Source organism: Aulonocara sp. 'chitande type north' Nkhata Bay, linkage group LG19 (genome assembly GCF_057382095.1).
Source record: "Aulonocara sp. 'chitande type north' Nkhata Bay isolate Kocher_YH1m ecotype deep benthic linkage group LG19, A_spYH_male_GT1.1, whole genome shotgun sequence".
Taxonomy (NCBI): Eukaryota; Metazoa; Chordata; class Actinopteri; order Cichliformes; family Cichlidae; genus Aulonocara; species Aulonocara sp. 'chitande type north' Nkhata Bay.
The window spans coordinates 29,161,083-29,179,124 of record NC_141362.1 but is presented as its reverse complement, the minus strand read 5'-3'; the positions used below and the strand labels follow the sequence as shown (position 1 = coordinate 29,179,124).

Below are 18,042 nucleotides of genomic sequence, written 5' to 3'. Positions count from 1 at the left end.
TTGAGGCCGTGTGTGTGTGTGTGTGTGTGTGTGTGTGTGTGTGTGTGTGTGTGTGCACAGCCTTACCTGAGGAGAAGCTGGGGTCTTGTGACTGGACTGTAGCACGGGGGTTAGTCCTGCTGCTTGGACCCGATGACTGATGAGGGTAATTGAGTTTGTGGTAGTGCAGCAAGCGTGTTAGGGGTGTAGACTGGCCCCGTAGGATTTCTCTCACCGAGGTCACAAGCGCTGGGAATGGGCTTCACCATATCTGGACCATACTCTTGTTAGTTCCCGCCCCACAGTTTGGCACCAATGCTATGGTTCATTAGCTGCAGCTATAGGGTGTACCTGGGCAGAGAGCCAGGGGATTGAGCTGTCCTGGGTTACACAGACATAAATTGAGAGTGTAGACTGTGAAGCAAATGTGGAAACTCTACAGGTGGCTGAAATTAAGCCATATACACAGAATCAGCCTGCTCTGAAAAAAGGAGGGGGGAGGCTTTTGGTAGCTGGCTTTGTGCTCGAGGCAATAAAATCTTGGCATTTTAAGGAGATACCTCAGTACGGTGGCCCCTAGAGACAAAGCATGTATAAACTCCAAAACACTTACAAATTCCAAATAGCACGCACAAACTCCTCAACACATGCAAAATCCAAAACACGTGCAAAATCCAAAACACGTGCAAAATCCAAAACACGTGCAAACTCCAAAACACTTACAAAATCCAAAACACATGCAAAATCCAAAACACGTACAAAATCCAAAACACGTGCAAAATCCAAAACACGTACAAAATTCAAAACGCGTGCAAACTCCAAAACACATGCAAAATCCAAAACACGTACAAAATTCAAAACACGTGCAAACTCCAAAACACATACAAAATCCAAAACACGTACAAAATTCAAAACACGTGCAAACTCCAAAACACGTGCAAACTCCAAAACACGTACAAAATCCAAAACACGTACAAAATTCAAAACACATGCAAACTCCAAATCACAACGGAAGTGCTCCAGGACGCTAGGGGCAGTGTTGAGCTCGATTTGTAAAATAAACGGCAAGTTTGTTGCAAACACATGGGCTCTAGTCTCCGTTGCGCTTCCCAGGTTGCCTAGCAACTATGATACTAACAGCTGGAAACGTGTCATACAACTTTTTTTGACAGAAATGAAGGAGAACATATTTTTTTTCATTTGTTTGTTTGTTTCTACAAGAGCTTTGTGTGATTTGATAAGTATCTGAGGCTGAGACCACAGGACAGTATGTACATGTGCAGGTACATTGGTACAGCACATGTGAGTGAAATTCTTGTGTGCGAGCTTCACAAGCAACAGAGTTGTGCAAAATACAATAATGTAAACAAGCAAAATACAAGAATGGCTACATCTGAAACTAATAAATATATGTACAATATATAATAGTATATAATAGTATATATATGTTTCTGATAAAATGAAGAGTAGACTGATGTATTAAATATTCCTTTATTGGGTGAGAAAATCAGACCATGTCATAACTGCTTTAAGTCATACAGAATAGATATCAGAGCTTTAAACAGGCTGACGTCTGCTAAATGGGTCAAACTGGGCAGAAAGTCTACAAACACATAACATCCTTATAGAATATGATGTAACACTATAGATCAACTTACCTCAGAATATATAAAGCATATAAACAATTACAGCAATATGATGCAACAAACACAGCAGTGCTACTGATCCAAAATACTCAAAGCTTCATAGAACTGAATCAAACATTTGTTTTTAGCTCCATTCTGCTGCTGATACAGACTTTAGGTTTCTGAACATTAAACTTGTTGCTGCCTTTCATAGTGCGTAACTTGAAGGCCCTGAGTACTTTCTCCCACACTGGAAACACTGGAATGATAAAATTATTTGAACATTACCTAATAAGACTGATTCAGGACAGACAATTAGTTATTTTAAACTTTTCTAGCAGTCCTTCACAAACAGGGAACAGTCTGTCTATTCTCTCCATCTGTCAGCTGCTGCTGGCTCTTCCTCCTCCTCTTCCTCACATACTGCTGAGATTGTCCTGGTGGATCATCAGGGGTGCAAAGCCTCACAGATGATGTAATGCAGTGGGTCCCTCAGTCTGTTCTCACTCTGGACACTTGCAGGTGTCACACATAGAAATCAAATGTGTGATAAGCTGCAGGATTCAAACACAAGTGTGACTTATAAATACATGTTCATACTTTTATTCCACAATCAGAGAGAAAGAAACAGAGAGAGTGCAGGACAGACAGACAGGTGACAGTCTCAGGTGTACACACTGCTACAAAACAGCACCAGAGAAGGAGGATTTAGTGTTTGTGTCATTACGAGTGCTAAACAAGAAGAGTTCCCAGATGGTACAGTGGACACATGTGTGACTCCTGTGATTAAAGCATCTTTCTTTCAGCTTAAGGAGTGAACCGTCAGCTGACTGACATGACTGACTTTAATTACGCATAAAATCATCACATTCTCTGTAAGATTAAAGTCAGCTATTGAACGGCGAATATTTTGAAGTGAAGGCTTTAAAACCAAGTTAGTACAAACGTCGCTAATGTCACATAACTTTCCCGACATGTTGCCAACAGTAATGTTTTAATGTTCTTCATTATAAAAACATTTGCGCATAAATAAGTGACATAATATTCAGTACTTACTTCTGGAAGTTTACTCTTCGTCCGCTCCGCTTCCGCCGTTTTTTTTCGGCAAAATTATCCAAACCACCGCCGCGCTATGAAGTCTGGGATATGTTGGGCCATGAAGGCTACACAGACCCATCCTTAAAATTCAGGGAAATTAAGGACGCATTTGAGGGCCGCATTTCGAGCAGCCTTTGAATTGGGACAGTCTTTGTCGTGTCGCTGTGACATAATCGGCCTTAAAATGCGGCCTTTAAGGCTGCAGACCCCAAATCCGGTCATTGGTACTTCCTGGCTTGTGTAGTTACTAGGTAACAAAAGCTCAACACTGCCCCTAGCGTCCTGGAGCACTTCCGTTGTGTTTTGGATTTTGCATGTGTTTTGGAGTTTGCGCGTGTTTTGGGGTTTGCACGTGTTTTGGATTTTGTACGTGTTTTGGATTTTGCACGTGTTTTGTATTTTGCACGTGTTTTGTATTTTGCACGTGTTTTGGATTTTGTACGTGTTTTGTATTTTGCACGTGTTTTGTATTTTGCATGTGTTTTGTATTTTGTAAGTGTTTTGGAGTTTGCACGTGTTTTGTATTTTGCACGTGTTTTGTATATTGTACGTGTTTTGTATTTTGTACGTGTTTTGTATTTTGCATGTGTTTTGTATTTTGTACGTGTTTTGGAGTTTGCATGTGTTTTGGATTTTGTAAGTGCTTTGGAGTTTGCATGTGTTTTGTATTTTGTACGTGTTTTGTCTTTTGCATGTGTTTTTTATTTTGTAAGTGTTTTGGAGTTTGCACGTGTTTTGTATTTTGTACGTGTTTTGGATTTTGCATGTTTTTTGTATTTTGTACGTGTTTTGTCTTTTGCATGTGTTTTTTATTTTGTAAGTGTTTTGGAGCTTGCATGTGTTTTGGATTTTGCACGTGTTTTGGATTTTGTAAGTGTTTTGGAGTTTGTACGTGCTTTGTCTCTAGGGGCCACCGTACCTCAGAAGTGTGTGTTCATGCCTTTGTGTGTGTAAAGCATGCACATGTCTAATGTATATGTACACATGAAGCTCACAAGTCTGTGTGTTCTCAGTCTCTGGAGTCATGGAGAGCTGCAGACGTCTCCCATGGGTGCATAAATTCACGATTTGGCCGTGACAGCCTCTTCCAGAGAGAGAGAGAATGTTAGGCTGGAATGAGGGGGAAGCCATGCAGGGCAAAGAGCCACTGAGTTGGCAGACAGAAGGAGAAAAAGAGGGGGAACTGCTCGTAGAACAAAGAAAGAAAACAAATCATCCTGAGCTGTAAAAGTGCCATCTCTCATTCTGGGGTAAAATATGAGCGAGTGGAAGAAAAATAGATTTTTAAAGTTTATCATAAGAGGGATGTGAGCAGAAAGGAAGACGAGGGGGTGGAAGATGAGGGGGATCAATGGATTAAACAGTCTTACTCTGCCCTCTGCTGGACAGTTCAACAAAACAACATTGAGGCTTTGCTGAAAGCAGGAACACTCTTATGACCTTTCTCAAACTGTGCACAGAAATAGAACTAAAATACCCCGACTCTAACATGTATTTAAAAAAAAAAAAGCCATGTGAGAATACCTGAACATTTGCTCCTGCTGGTCGGGGTGATCTGCAACAAAAATTTAAAGGGGCAAAATGTTTTATTTTCAACCACCAGCTTTGAGAGTCCTGCCGCTGATTGCTGTAAGTGCACTGACACTTTTTGCACTGAATCAATCTGCTATCGGCCCGCTTTGGTATTACGACCTTCTCTTCTCAGTAAGGTCATGTCTGAGAGGCCGTTTACAAGACATCCTGGATTCAGGGGATGTGCAAGTTCTGGGACCCCAGCCCTTTATTTATAACAGCTGGACCAGAGAGATGTGGAGTCCTGACATTTGGCAGAGTGGGGTGAGAGGTCAAGTCTAACACCAATAAAGTGAAGACTTTGATCGTGGCATTTATGGATAGAGGAGGTACAGCACCCTCAGAGTGGGAGAGAGTGGTGTTTAAAGAATAAAGAAAAAGAGCACTCCTGCAGTTAGGTGAACCAGCCGGTCAAGAAAGAAAAAAGAAAAAGAAATTAAGTAGCTGAACTTTTACTTTCATTTCAGGATTTATTTTACAGCCCATTGCCTCCTGCTGGTTCACTGAGCCCAGTCAGAGGATGTCAACAAGCACAGATGTGCATGTAATAATAATTTGAATTACTGCTTTTTTGTGTGTGCTGTAAATATTGAGGAAAGTGCAGCTTTAATTCAAGAGGTTTAACAAAAATATTGCATTCCCTGTTCAGGAAATGCAGCCTTTTTATATACAGACTTTATAATTTTCAGGCACAAGTGCTATTTAAGTGCTTGCTTGACTGACAAGCACTTTCATGGCCAAGTGGAATCTGTTCTCTCATTATTCCATGACAAATTAAGCAGATAAAAATCTGTAGTTGTTAAGTGTTAACACAGATAGACAAATACATGTTTAGCACAGCAAGTGCTCTCAACATGAATGTCATGGTCCCCGTGTCTCTCTGGTTGGCCCACGCTGGCTACAGGTTTTGTTGTTGTTGTTTGTTTTTGTTTTCTTTGTCTCTCCTCCTCCTCTCTGCCTGGGCGGAGCTCGTTACGGGCTCTCGCTCTTGGCCCACGCACCTGTGTGATTGTGTCCACCTGCTGCTGATCTGGCTGATTTCCCCAGCTGCTATTTAAGGCAGTGGCACAGAGCAGCTCACCGCTGGAACGGTGAACCTCCTGAGTTCGTGCTCTCGGCATTTTCAAAAGAATGCCCTGTGTGTATTTTGCTGTGGAACTAACGTTAACTTCTGTGTGTAGATATCCCTCTTCTGGACCAAATCACGGGACCTGCCCGGGTGTGGCAGCGTGTGTGGAGTTTTGGAGCGAGTGCGGCTGAAGAGGAGTGCGTGTGTGCGGAGGAGCTGTGGCGGTGACTGTGTGGAAGAGGAAGCGTGTGTGTGGATTTCCCCCCTGCTTCTCTTCCTGGAGCCCTGGACCCCCCTCCCAACTCACTGTACATATATATATAGCACTGAGGTGATCCCTGTTGTAAATAAATCTCCTTTTGTTCTCTGAGAAAGAACTGTCTGCGCGTGAGTCCGTTCAGTAGCCATGACAATGAGGTCCAAAGATATAGGTAAAGGTGGCCATCATTAGTCTGAAACACCGGAATAAAACTATCAGAAAGATAGTAAAAGCTGGGGTGTCTGGGGGTGGGCGTCCGGGTACACACCAGCTCACTCCTTGGCGGCCGCTTGTCGGGGCCTGGGGCCTGGGGCTCGCTCGGGCCCCTTTGGAGGTGGGGTGCCCCCGGCCTCTCGGCCTGGGGCTCGGTCACTCAGGCACAGCTGGGGGCCGGCGGAGCTCACGGGCGCGTCACTGCAACTCCCCCTGACTTCTGCTCCGCGGCTGCTGGGCGAGCCCTCATCTGGGACTCTCCTCAGCTCTTACTGGAACAGTGGCGCGGCTGCCCCTCTGTTGGTCTTCCATGGTCTCTTGTGTTCTGGGGGCCTCTGGATGTCTGAAGTTTTGATCTCCTCCATACCCGCTTCACACCCTGGAGGACGGGGCTGTGGCCCCCCCACACTCCCTAGCAGATCATTACATGGAGAAACCTTTGGAATGCAAGCATGCTGATCCACACAGGTATGCACACATGGGTATTCACAGACGCGGACTAAAGCTTTCTTGGCTGCTGCCTCAAAGCACACTGTGCGCTGTCTATCTTGCGTGCTGCACAATATCGTTTATTATTTAGTAAATATTGATATCTATGACTAGCTAGTTTATTGTGATGGTGCTTTGTTTTCTCTATTATTATGTTGCTCTTTGTTGTTTGCTGTCTCCTCTGTTTGTTTGTTTTTTTTGTTTTTTTTTGTTTTCTCCATACAGGTGACCCAGGAGTTCTTTTTTTTTTCTCTCTCTTCCCCCCCCTTCTCACCGTCTCTTCTCCCCTTTGGTTTTCTTTCTTTCTCTCCCCCTCTTTCTCTCATTCATTCCCCCTGTCCTATTTATTATAAAAAAAAAAATTTAAAAAAAAATGACAAAGGATGAACTGAAGCTCTGCCATCACGTAATGTCGCATACTGCTGTTTCTGATGTCATTTAGAGAAAAAGAAAAAAAAAAAAAAAAAAGAAAGATAGTAAAAGCTTTAGGAGCGGCCAAATCAACAGTCTGGTGCATTCTTATAAAGAATAAATGCTCCTATACGGCTCAGCATCTACCTGGAAACCACAGAAAACAACTAAAATGGATGATTACAAATGCTTTGCTTGGCTAGAAAAAGCATTCACAACATCTAACCAAGTCAATAACACTCCCATGGAGGCATGTGTATCATTGTCTACAATCATGAGAAGCCCTTGTGAATATAAATGCAGTTTATACAATGAGGTGGAAAGCACTGGCTTCCCCGAAGAGCAAGAAGGCCAGATTAGACTTTGCAAAAAAGCATCTAAACGGCCTGCACAGTTCTGAAAAAAAAAAAAAAATATATATATATATATATATATATATATATATATATATATATATATATATATATATATATGGACAGATTAAATCAAGATTAACTTGTACAATTCAAATGGGAGTATGGAGAAGAGAAACAGCTCTCCTTAACATACTGTGGCAGGAGTGTGGTCTCTGGTATGCTGCAGTGGAGGGGTGGGGACAGGTGTGTGTGCTGTGACTGATGACTCTCTCTCCCTATATAGAGTGATGGCAGAGACTGACGGGGTGTGTGTGCAGTGGAGGAGCTACAGAAGGAGCTGACTCCTTGCTCGAGTGCCTTAGTCACAGCGAACTGCTAAACAAGCGAAATAAAGAAATGCAAAAACACGTCAAACACTGTGTCTGTCGGGTGCTTGCTACACATGCCGTCTGTGATGGTGGGGGCAGTGTTAGGGCATGGGTATGTATGGCTGCCAGTGGAAGCAGGTCCCACTGTGGCTGCTGATAGAAGTATCAAAATGAACTGTGAGGTGTGCTCAGATTCAGTCAAATGCTGCAAACTGACTGGACAGCAATTCCTGGTGCAAATGGATAATGACCCAAAGCATACTGCAGAAGCACCCAAGAGTTTCTCATGAAATGAAAGAAGTGAGTCAATTCGGTCACATGATCTCTGGCTAATAGAGCGTGCGTTTTAGTCAACTGGAGACCAAAATACCCACAAACCAGCAGCAACTCGGTTTGGCTGACATAGCATCTCAGGAGACGAAACACAGCATTTGGTGATGGGTTCTAGACGTCATGGAGTCATGAAATATTAAAAATGATCCTTATGGAGCTTGGGATGGGGATTGGTTATATGCTGTTCAGTAGTTCTCAAAAATCATCCAAATTGTAATGGCCTGAATGTATTGAGGTATGTCTTTGTATCGTTTGGTACTTGTTTTATTAGGCCTGATATGTCAAACTGCATGTAAAAACTCTATAAATAAAGAGGGGGGAAAGAGCCTTATGTATAAAATTATGTTAGTTTGTCTAATTAATTTTGAGCTTCTGAGAATGACAGGCTCTATGTAAAAAATATCTGCAATTCTTAAACAGTCAATTAAAGCTGAAAGTCTGCACTTCAATCAGATCTTCAGTCTTTGATTTCAGATCCCCTGCGGTGGTGCACAGACGCCAAACTGCATGAAAATACGTCACTATGGCTCTAACTGGAAGCACGATACTTCCTGCTTGCTTGTTTGGTTTAAATTACATTAGATTTTTGAAATATTTCTCATCATAACGTCCAACAATACACTAAATAATAAATATCAAGTCTCGTTCCAAACTGGTCTGTTTGATTGATTTTTACTTGGTGTGTCCTGATAAAATCCATTAAGGCTCTAAATATAAAGACAAAAAGTAGAGCTTTGCATACTTACTTATGTGTCACGTCTCATGTTCGTTTCAGGGTGTTTCATTGTATTTACTGATCTTTCATGGCCATCTACTGGATGAAGAGCAAACTGCAAACATAAAACTATCAATACACTGTGTAAAAGTACATCCAGTTCTTTATTTATTAGTTATTTGCATTGTTTTTCTTTAATTTAGAAACAGATTTTTTTCATTTGTTGTATTTTTTTTTTCCACTTCTGCAGAAGTGCAAGGCTAAGCTGTTGTCGGGAGCTCTGATGCGAGGGTAGATTTTCTTTGTTGACAGCCTGTGGTCAGCTTATCTGTGCTGGTTCTGATCAGAACTAATCAAGCCTACTCTTTATGGTTTTAGCAAGCTTTAGATTAAAGTATACTTAAGCAGCTGTTACACGAGCTATGACAACTGCATGTAAAAAGTAGCCAGTCAAGTCTGACAAAGAAAAAATCTCTTTTAAATCTTTTTAAAGCCTGATAAAGCCCTTGAAGTTATAAATGAGAAACTCGGACTCTGTAGTGCACGATAAGAGCCAAAGGGGCGATATTTCATCACAGAGTGAAGGACAGGTGAAGCACCACAGCACCTTACACAAACAGAGTGTTGCATCATGGTCTATATAGTACCAGACTCCATTTTTTTCTACACAAAGAACTACAATACAACCACGTGACACACCAACCCGACAGTGACAGGTTGAGAGGTTTGCTGATGTGTGTGTGTGTGTGTGTGTGTGTGTGTCAAATGTTATGCGGAACTTGTGCCTCCTCCCCAGCATGCTGTCGCTTCCTATTTACTGAAAGCATTTGAAGCAGGTTCGCACCCATACTGGCTGCAGCTTTTTGCGCTCACAGTAAACGCGCTGCACAGACGGTCAGCACAAAAACTTTTAGGTCAGGATGAGCTGACACCAAGAACTGTGAACAGATTTGGTCGTTGTTGACCTGAAGTGAGCGTGAATGACTTTTTCTCCATATTGTTTTTAAAATATTATTTTTAATTTGCCTGCTGTCTTTTTAACTTAGCGCATATATAAGCTTAGTAAACATGAAGTTTAACGGGTATCTAAAGCTCCGGATCGGCGAGGCGGTGGATCTGAAACCGACTACCTTCTCCCTCCGCCACTCTGTCATCTTCAACAAGGCTCCTCCAGCCATGGACCCCTATATTGTGGTGAAGGTGGACGACTACAAAATTGGGCAGACTCACACCAAGCAGAAAACCAACATGCCCACGTACAACGAGGAGTTCTGCCTCAACGTGAACGACGGCAAACAGATCGAGCTGGCTGTTTTCCACGACACTCCAATCGGATATGATGACTTTGTGGCCAACTGCACCATTCAGTTCGAGGACCTCATCGAAACTTCCAATACAGGGGAGACTTTTGAGGGATGGGTAAGTTTTAGGGTTCCCTTGTTTTTTTTTGTTTAAGTGAAACTGTCATTTAATGGCTGTTTAAGTGTTATTTCTTCCATTTAAATTTAGACCATCCTTTAACCATAAACATGGGTGGATTCGTCTGTCAGGATGCCCTGGGGCACAGATGTGCAGCTGGCCACACACCACTACATACACCTCACAATATGAGAGCAGGCCTGTGGTCTCGTACTGAGAACAGTGCCTAATAATAATAATAATAATAATAATAATAATAATAATAATAATAATAATAATAAGAAGAAGAAGAAGAAGAAGAAGAAGAAGAAAAATAAAATGTTTTTATTATTAAAGTACACACACCTCCAAGCAGAGTTTATTGGTTCAACCCGGAGCCAAAAACGCCTCAGATCCAATGACAGTATGATGGCATTTCCTGCCATCATACATTGCCTTGGAAAATTAAATAACAGCCAGAATCAATATACCTGAAGGTCCAATACCAACAATACTTAGTATGTCCAGCATGATCACTCACATCACTTACAGCTGCCACATACCCAGACATGAACCAGTTCCTGTTTGCTGGAGCAGTAACTGACCCAAAGTTTCTGCCTGTCCCATCTCATGTAGCTTTATTGTAGTATATGTATGAGAAATAATGCAAAGGAAGAGACTTTTACAATTCTTTATAATACAGAAACTTTAGTGTCAAAAGCTCTTAAAGAAATTTATCACTGATCCACTTTTAGTTGGTAATGTGAAATGGGCCTACTGTTTACAAACCTATGGATGGCTTAATGGGAACATATACTTTTATTCTTATTTTTTGTCAGATATATATGCAATTTAAATTGCATATTCATGTTAAACAAGGCTTTAACTATGTTAAAAATGCATTATACAGACAGCTTTGAATTACTCAAAGAGTATCTCAGAAGCTAGTGTGATATTATTTTGATACATTGCCCACAATAACATTTGAATACAGTATTCTGTGTAACTGAAGGATAATTTTTTTTAAAGGGTGAAAAGCTGGAATTTTATATGCAGTACGTACACTGCGGTGTCACATTAGTGTATAACTGATTAGTTCAGTGAATTCTCAGCTGGATGTTCACCATCTTTACTAAAGCTTCTGTGCATTTTACCCTCATTCATTTGAGTAACACCCCCCAGTGTGTCTGTAATTGCATGGCAAAAAAAAAAGTATTGTAATTTTATTGACCCACCTGTACTGGGAATGCTAAATTTTTACTTTCGGCAACAAAAATGTTACAGAGATTTCTTTATAGTCATCTTCAGGCCTACGAAGCCAAACTAAAGTCGTCTTGCTGCCAATATATATGTAAACATTTCAGTAAAACAGTGTTCTTCAGAAGTCTTACTGACACTTAATTTACTCTTGTCAGCAAATACCATGCTAGCTTTGTTAGCTTTGGTTGTTCCTGACAGCAGACCTTTCCCATGTCAGTCATGCATTGTATGCCAATTAACTGAAGCATGCACAGGAAAAAAGCTGTACATATGTTTTTTGCAGCTTGTGACTGAAAGACTTAATTGACCGAACACGAGAAAACAAACAATGCAAAGGGCATTAATATTTACAGATCAGTCACATGTTACACATGTTGTTCATGCGCTTATTCCTGGTTAGATTAAGGTTCCAAAATAAGCAAGTTAAGTTGAGATTCAAGTTTTAATCAAGAACAAACAAACCAGTGAACAAATGCAAAAATAAACAAGTGTTGCTCACAGGCACACGGTGCTTCTCCTCAGCAGGCTTTCTCAACGCTGGCCAATCAGACAAGTGTGCTTTAAGTCAGTTTTTTTTTGTTTTGTTTTACTTTACAAGGGTAACTTTTCTGAATTTAAAGTCCCGGAATCAAAATATGGACCTTATGATGAAAAAAATCATCCTATATTTTCTAATCCTGCTTAAATTATTAATTTCTTCTATCCATACCTAAGCAATTTTAAGACAACGCTATAAGACTGATTAAAAATGTAGTTCCAGGTTGATTTATAGTAAAAAAAAAAGTTAACCTCTAAAGTCACATTCACATTAGGCGCTATTTTAACTTCACATCAGAGCTTTAATACTTTATGAACAGCGTTTTAGAGCAGGTTTAGAAGGCAAAGCCTGTTATTAAGCTCAGGGCGCTGTTCACTACACGCCTCAGTGTGTGACTAATTTTCCCTCTTTTTGTGCCTGAAAACAATAACACCATCCCATCTGCACTGAGGTCCTCCCTGCTTCTACAGGAGGAAGAGGTTTAAACAGAGTCCGAGATTTATTAACTCATTTTCAACATAAAGTGTTGGGTCAAGAACCTCTGTCATAAATGTTGCTCATACACTGCCTTAGAATTGTTATTGGCAGCAACCATGGTCACAAACCACACATGCAACTGCAGTGGGGAGGTGTTAATTTTACTTATAAGACCTGCTAACTCACAAGCAAATACAGAGAAGTACCCAGGCCTGCACGAGCTGCCTCTAGAGACATGTATTTTTATAACTTCCACACGTCTGCTCTCAGCCGTTTACAGAGTTTCACAGTTCACAAAACTTTGTCGATTGAGGCGTAAAAGAAACTTTGTCCAAAATTTTGTTGCTATAATACCATATATGCACAGTTTTCAGTGGAAAAAATGACCTCATGAAGCTTAAATTAAAGCCTTATGTGAAGTACCACAGTGGTTTCACTCTTATTTACACTGAAACACAAAAAAGTGCTTCTTGAAACTGGAGTTTCCCTGTTCAGACTTACTCTCATCCCTTCAGGACTAGAAGCCACTGCAGGTGTGAATGTAACCTGAGCATGGCCCTTACGCTGTCTCCTCACTTTCTCATTACGTCATAGCACATTAGAAACAAATGCCTCATAGAGTCCATTTAATGTGGCGGTTTTGTATCAATCAGCAATAATATGCAAATTGCAATATAATGCAATAGTGCTATAACCTTCAGTAGTTCTCTATCTCACATTTGGAAACAGCTCTCCCCTTGCACATAGCACAGAGGTTAATTATATATATATATATATATATATATATATATATATATATATATATATATATATATATATATATATATATATATATATATATATATATATATATATAACACCCAGCACGCCCCTGCGGGCGGTTTATCCTTCAAGCTCGTATATATATATATATATATATATATATATGTATATATATATGTATATATACACATATATATATATATGTATATATATATATATACATATATATATATACACACATATATATATACATATATATATACATATATATATACATATATATACACATATATATATACATATATATACACACATATATATACATATATATACACATATATACGCATTTGTAGAGAGAAGCATGACTTTCAAGACTGCTTTTGCACACATTTACACCAAGACCCCAGAAGTGTAGGGGAAGTGGTATGAAAGTGGAGCTTGGTCTGCAGTTTTAGAAGAAGTGGCTGGTTAGTGCAGCTGACTTTCTCACTTCACGACACAAATTCTAAGCCGTTATCCGCTAGATCTGAACTGTGAAGGCTTTAAGGGCTTTGTTGTGCAGAAGTGCTGGGCTGGTTTGTTTCACATGAGGCGCAAGCCTCCACACGCCCACACTGCTGTTTATCAGTCTTCTCACCAGGCAGCTGATCAGCTCTCTCTCTTACTGCTAAAATAGTTAGTCTCAGTTGGCTTGTGTTCAAATGCTCTTCTTCCTGTGTTGCCTTTTTTTCTCTGTCTCTTCTTTTCACACCTTCTTGTGTCCAGGAAAGAAACCTCCACAAAACTCTTCGTGTCTTTTCTTCTGGCTTTTACTGGACTCAAAGCACAGCTTAAGCAGAATTCTTCAGGAAGTTACTCAACTCCTCCATTTAACCCAAAGGCGTTCAGAGACATTTAACATGGCATTTACACACACACACAAGCCCAGCTCCTTTGACTCCCACCTGCTGACAGTACCCAGCACTACTTTGTGATGTATTTTGCTTATTATTCGGTTGTTTAGCTGCTGTTTATTTTATGTGTTTGCTCTAATCAGTCTTGAAGTACTTGTGGATGTGTTCATGCAGTGGTTTTTGAGGGTTACAAGCTATGAAACTAAAAGTGGGTTAAATGTGGCCCCTCAACATTTTCCACCACTGATTATTGTGCTGCTCGCTTGGCTGAAAAAGGGACCCTACCCTCCTCCCGTTTACAAAAAAAGAAAAAGAAACTTCCCTCTCTATGATGTAGCATTCAGTGTTCTGCTTTTTAACTACAGCGTCTTGCTGTCCTTTACCTTTACCCACAGTTATGAGATTACTTTAAGGTCTGTATAAAAAATGTGCACTTGCACAGCTTGCAATGGTTCCCTTTCTAAAGTAAGTAGAAATGTCTGCATGTCCTGAAATAGATGCAAAAGTCAAACCAAAACCTTGTTATCACAGATTGAATTTTCTGTAGCACCACAGTTCTTTATGTGTTTGTATAAAGATAAACAATATGGACACCTCCTTTAATCTGCCCATCTGCCCAATTGAGCTCTGTCACTCAGTGAGAAGGAAACAAATTCTAACCTCTTAATGTATTGTTGTTTTTTATTATTATTATTATTATTATTATTATTATTATTTATTTATTCACTTAAACTAAGCCGCAGTCAAAAAGGCAAAGATAACATAACACAAACACACACACAGAGGAAGTTCTCACAGTGGACAAGTCAAACCTGTCGTCTAGACTGTAGATTGAGACAGGATATGAGCGGCAACTGAAAAGAAAATTGAGGTTTCTTCACTTCTTAACTGAAATTATCTTTTTCTTTTTTCATTTTAAACTTTTACACCAAGTCATTTTTTTCAGAGCTTACTATATATTTATACTCCGTGTCATCGTCTGGTTTGCTGTCAGTATTTTCCAGGAAGGGCTTATGTGTATAAATAGAGCTTTGCTCGACCATACGGTGACATAAAAATTTCCATCCAGTGGTTTCTGCAGGAAGGAAGTATCTCTTTCTGTCTGCTCATCTCTGTCCAGCTTTAAAGAGGCCAACTTATATATGCAGATGGTGATGCTGTTAATTATGGTTAAATAGCTTGGCACCACTCTCACTGTAAGTAGCCTGACATGTAAGACCTGTCAGGCCTGCTTTGTAGTCTTTCAGTCCCATTGTCCAGATTCCTGCGACAGTATGTACACTCTGAAGAATGACACAAAAATGTCGTGCCATAGTTGTGAGTCTGGGATAGTACACCCGAAGGACTCGAGCTCTATTTTCAATGCTATTTAAATCCAAACATTCTTTGATCTAACAGCTGTTTCTAAAACTCTAATATTTTTCTATACAAGTTTTATAACATTTTGTATACGTGTGAGGTAATGTATTTTTCCTACACTTTGAAATATAAGGTAATGTTTGGACATAAATATCGCAAAAATTATGAAATATAAGAGGTAAAATTTTGAATATACTAAGAGGCATTATAAATGCAACACTGTAACATTTCTTATATTAAAATCTGATCCTGGTCCCTGCTTGCCTGTAGCAGTCGTGGGATTAGGGATAGGGTCTCGTATGACATTACTCACATAAATTCATATTATTTATTTGTATGTATGAAAAACTGTACATCAGTACAACTCTGTGTGTGTGTGTGTGTGTGTGTGCGTGCGTGTGTGCGCGTGCGCACGCACGCACGCACAGTTTATATACACATGCATACATACACACACATGTGTGTGTATATATATATATCTTGCCTTGGTAAGTGAAGACAGGCAGGAAATCGGAAAAGGCACACAGCAAAGGGCTGCAGGTCGGCCTCGAGCCAGGCGGCATGTGGTTGCCTGCTTACCCGCTGAGCTAAACCGGTGCCCTAGTCTCATTATATTTTACACTCTACCTGAATTATAAGACTCTTCCATGGGTCATGGAAATGAACGGTATGCATATTCGCTGATATTTTAGGGTCTTTTTTTTTGCCATAACGTCATATTTGCTCAATCCAGCACAGAAGATGAATGTGATGTAAATAGTTACGAATTTCAAATTAAAAACTGTTCTACATGTTTTATTTTTCCGTTCGTGTAGAATACTGTTTACATTTACATACAAAATTTATACTAGTTGTGTTCTGAAATGTAATTTCTTTATTGAATTATTTAAAGTTATTTTTCTTCAAACATGACACTTTAAGGACTTCTCACTTTTTTCCCCATATTGTAACTAGCCAATACTCGGTCATTTTGATGTATCTGTGCCAAATTACACACCCTGATTCATTTTTATGTTGAGAGAGGCTCTTTAAAGGTGTTTTAAGGTATACATGTTTTGCTTCGGATTTCAAGGCAGGAAAAAAAGGCCTGAAAGCGGGTGGATGGGCTTTTTTTTTTTAAAAAAGAAGAAGAAGAAGAGGGAAGAAGTCACAGTTTTGGTCATATTTGTTTATTATATATGACCAAAAGCATAAAAAATTCAGCCAAATCAAAGGTCACTGAGCAAAAATCTTCTAAAAATGTGGTGATCTGAGATTGAACAATCTAAGTGTATATAAATGGCTGATTTGTTATTTGTGTAATATTAGTAAGCTAGTTTGGTTAAGCTAGTTTGGTTTGGATATCTCTGCTTCTAGCCAGATACTTTAGAACCGTGTTTCACTGTGGCAGATGTGTGTTTCAGTTTTACTGTCTGGGTGTAGTGAAATCATTTCGTGTCATGTCTTTGAATCTGCAGATGGACTTGGAACCAGAGGGCAAGGTGTATGTTCACATCACACTCACCGGATCTTTTGTAGATGGTATGTATGCAACGCACAGTCTAGTTGTTCTCCTCGTGCCTACATGTCAACACCCTCCAAGAGCAACATAACAACAATGCCAGCTATTTAAACAATTCCACTGTGTTACCTTCACCTTTATTCTACTGTGAAACTCCACTTGCCCTTATGAATAATGATTATCTGACTCATTAAATACCAATGTCTGTCAATGCAAAGGCTCTGATAGGTGCGTGCGCATGCACGTGAATGTGAAAAATGTTTGCCTTTTTTAGATGTCGACATCAAGGCGCTAACTTAAGTACAAACTCTTTCACCAATGAGACAAGGCCATTTAAATGAGATGAGTGGGAAGTGATGGTGCAGGACTGTTAAAGCAGAAGTTGATTAAAAACAACACTGGGCTACATTCTCTGTTGTTCCTGTCAGTTTTCTCATGTAGGTCTAAAAAAGGTTCTCCTAATGTTCTTCCTCTCATGTTCTTCCCTTGTGGACATAATCCACGTCCAAAACAGCTGAATCAAAAGCTTTCGCATCATTAATGCGATTGACCTCAAGGAGGATGCAGATAGCCACAAAACATCCAGTTCTACATATCAAGATGATATTTTGTGATAGGGTAGGTCAGTGTGGTTGAAATCTTTTTTTTTTTTTTTTACACTGAGACTGTACATCATTGGCAAATCTATGCCACCTCACACAAGTTCCCAATTAATTAATTCTCAGAAACAAGAGCCTACAGTCAAGAAAACACAGGAAAAGCAAACAGAAATGCTTAAAGTTGTGTGAAAACAAAGTGCACCTTTACTGCTTCCATAGAAATGACTAGGGTAGCAGCCAAGTGCCGCTCATTAAATTGACTTGATTAACTGATCACCAGCAAGTATGACCAGCTTTATAAAAGCAGATTTTTTTGGAAGTTTGCTTCTGTGGAGTATTCAGGTGTGTGCTGAAATAATGCCAAAATCCTTCCAGGAGTGGACAGCTCAGCAAAATTCACCCTGACTGTCCAATGCTCAGAAAAACTGCAAAAACCCCCCAGAAATACATCTCAGACTTTACAGACCTCAGTCAGCATGTTAAGTGTTAAAGTTTATAACAGCAAAGTTAGAAAAAGACTGAACAAGAATGATGTGTTTGGAAGGAATGCCAGGTGAAAGCCTCTTCCCTCTAACAAAGAGTATAGCAGCTCATCTTAGGTTTACAAAGGGGCATCTGAGCAAACCAGGAGACTTCAGGAACTATGTCCTTTGGACAGACAAGACCAAAGTGGAGATGTGTGGATATAATGTACAGTAGAGCTGTGCAAGGCCGAACAACTTAGCAGCAAAACACAATCTGTCAGCACAAACACCTCACAACAACTAT

The 18,042-nt window shown here is 40.0% G+C and overlaps 1 protein-coding gene across 1 annotated transcript in view; it reads left to right on the top strand.

Moving 5' to 3' along the window:
* Window positions 1-9,311: 9,311 nt before the first annotated feature.
* prkcha (protein kinase C, eta, a) overlaps window positions 9,312-18,042 on the top strand; it is a 29,085-nt gene continuing 20,354 nt past the window's right edge. The window contains exons 1-2 of the mRNA XM_086274248.1: window positions 9,312-9,906; window positions 16,632-16,695. Coding sequence (XP_086130374.1) covers window positions 9,556-9,906; window positions 16,632-16,695 — 415 coding nt within the window. The 5' untranslated portion in view covers window positions 9,312-9,555. The remainder of the gene's footprint in view (window positions 9,907-16,631; window positions 16,696-18,042) is intronic.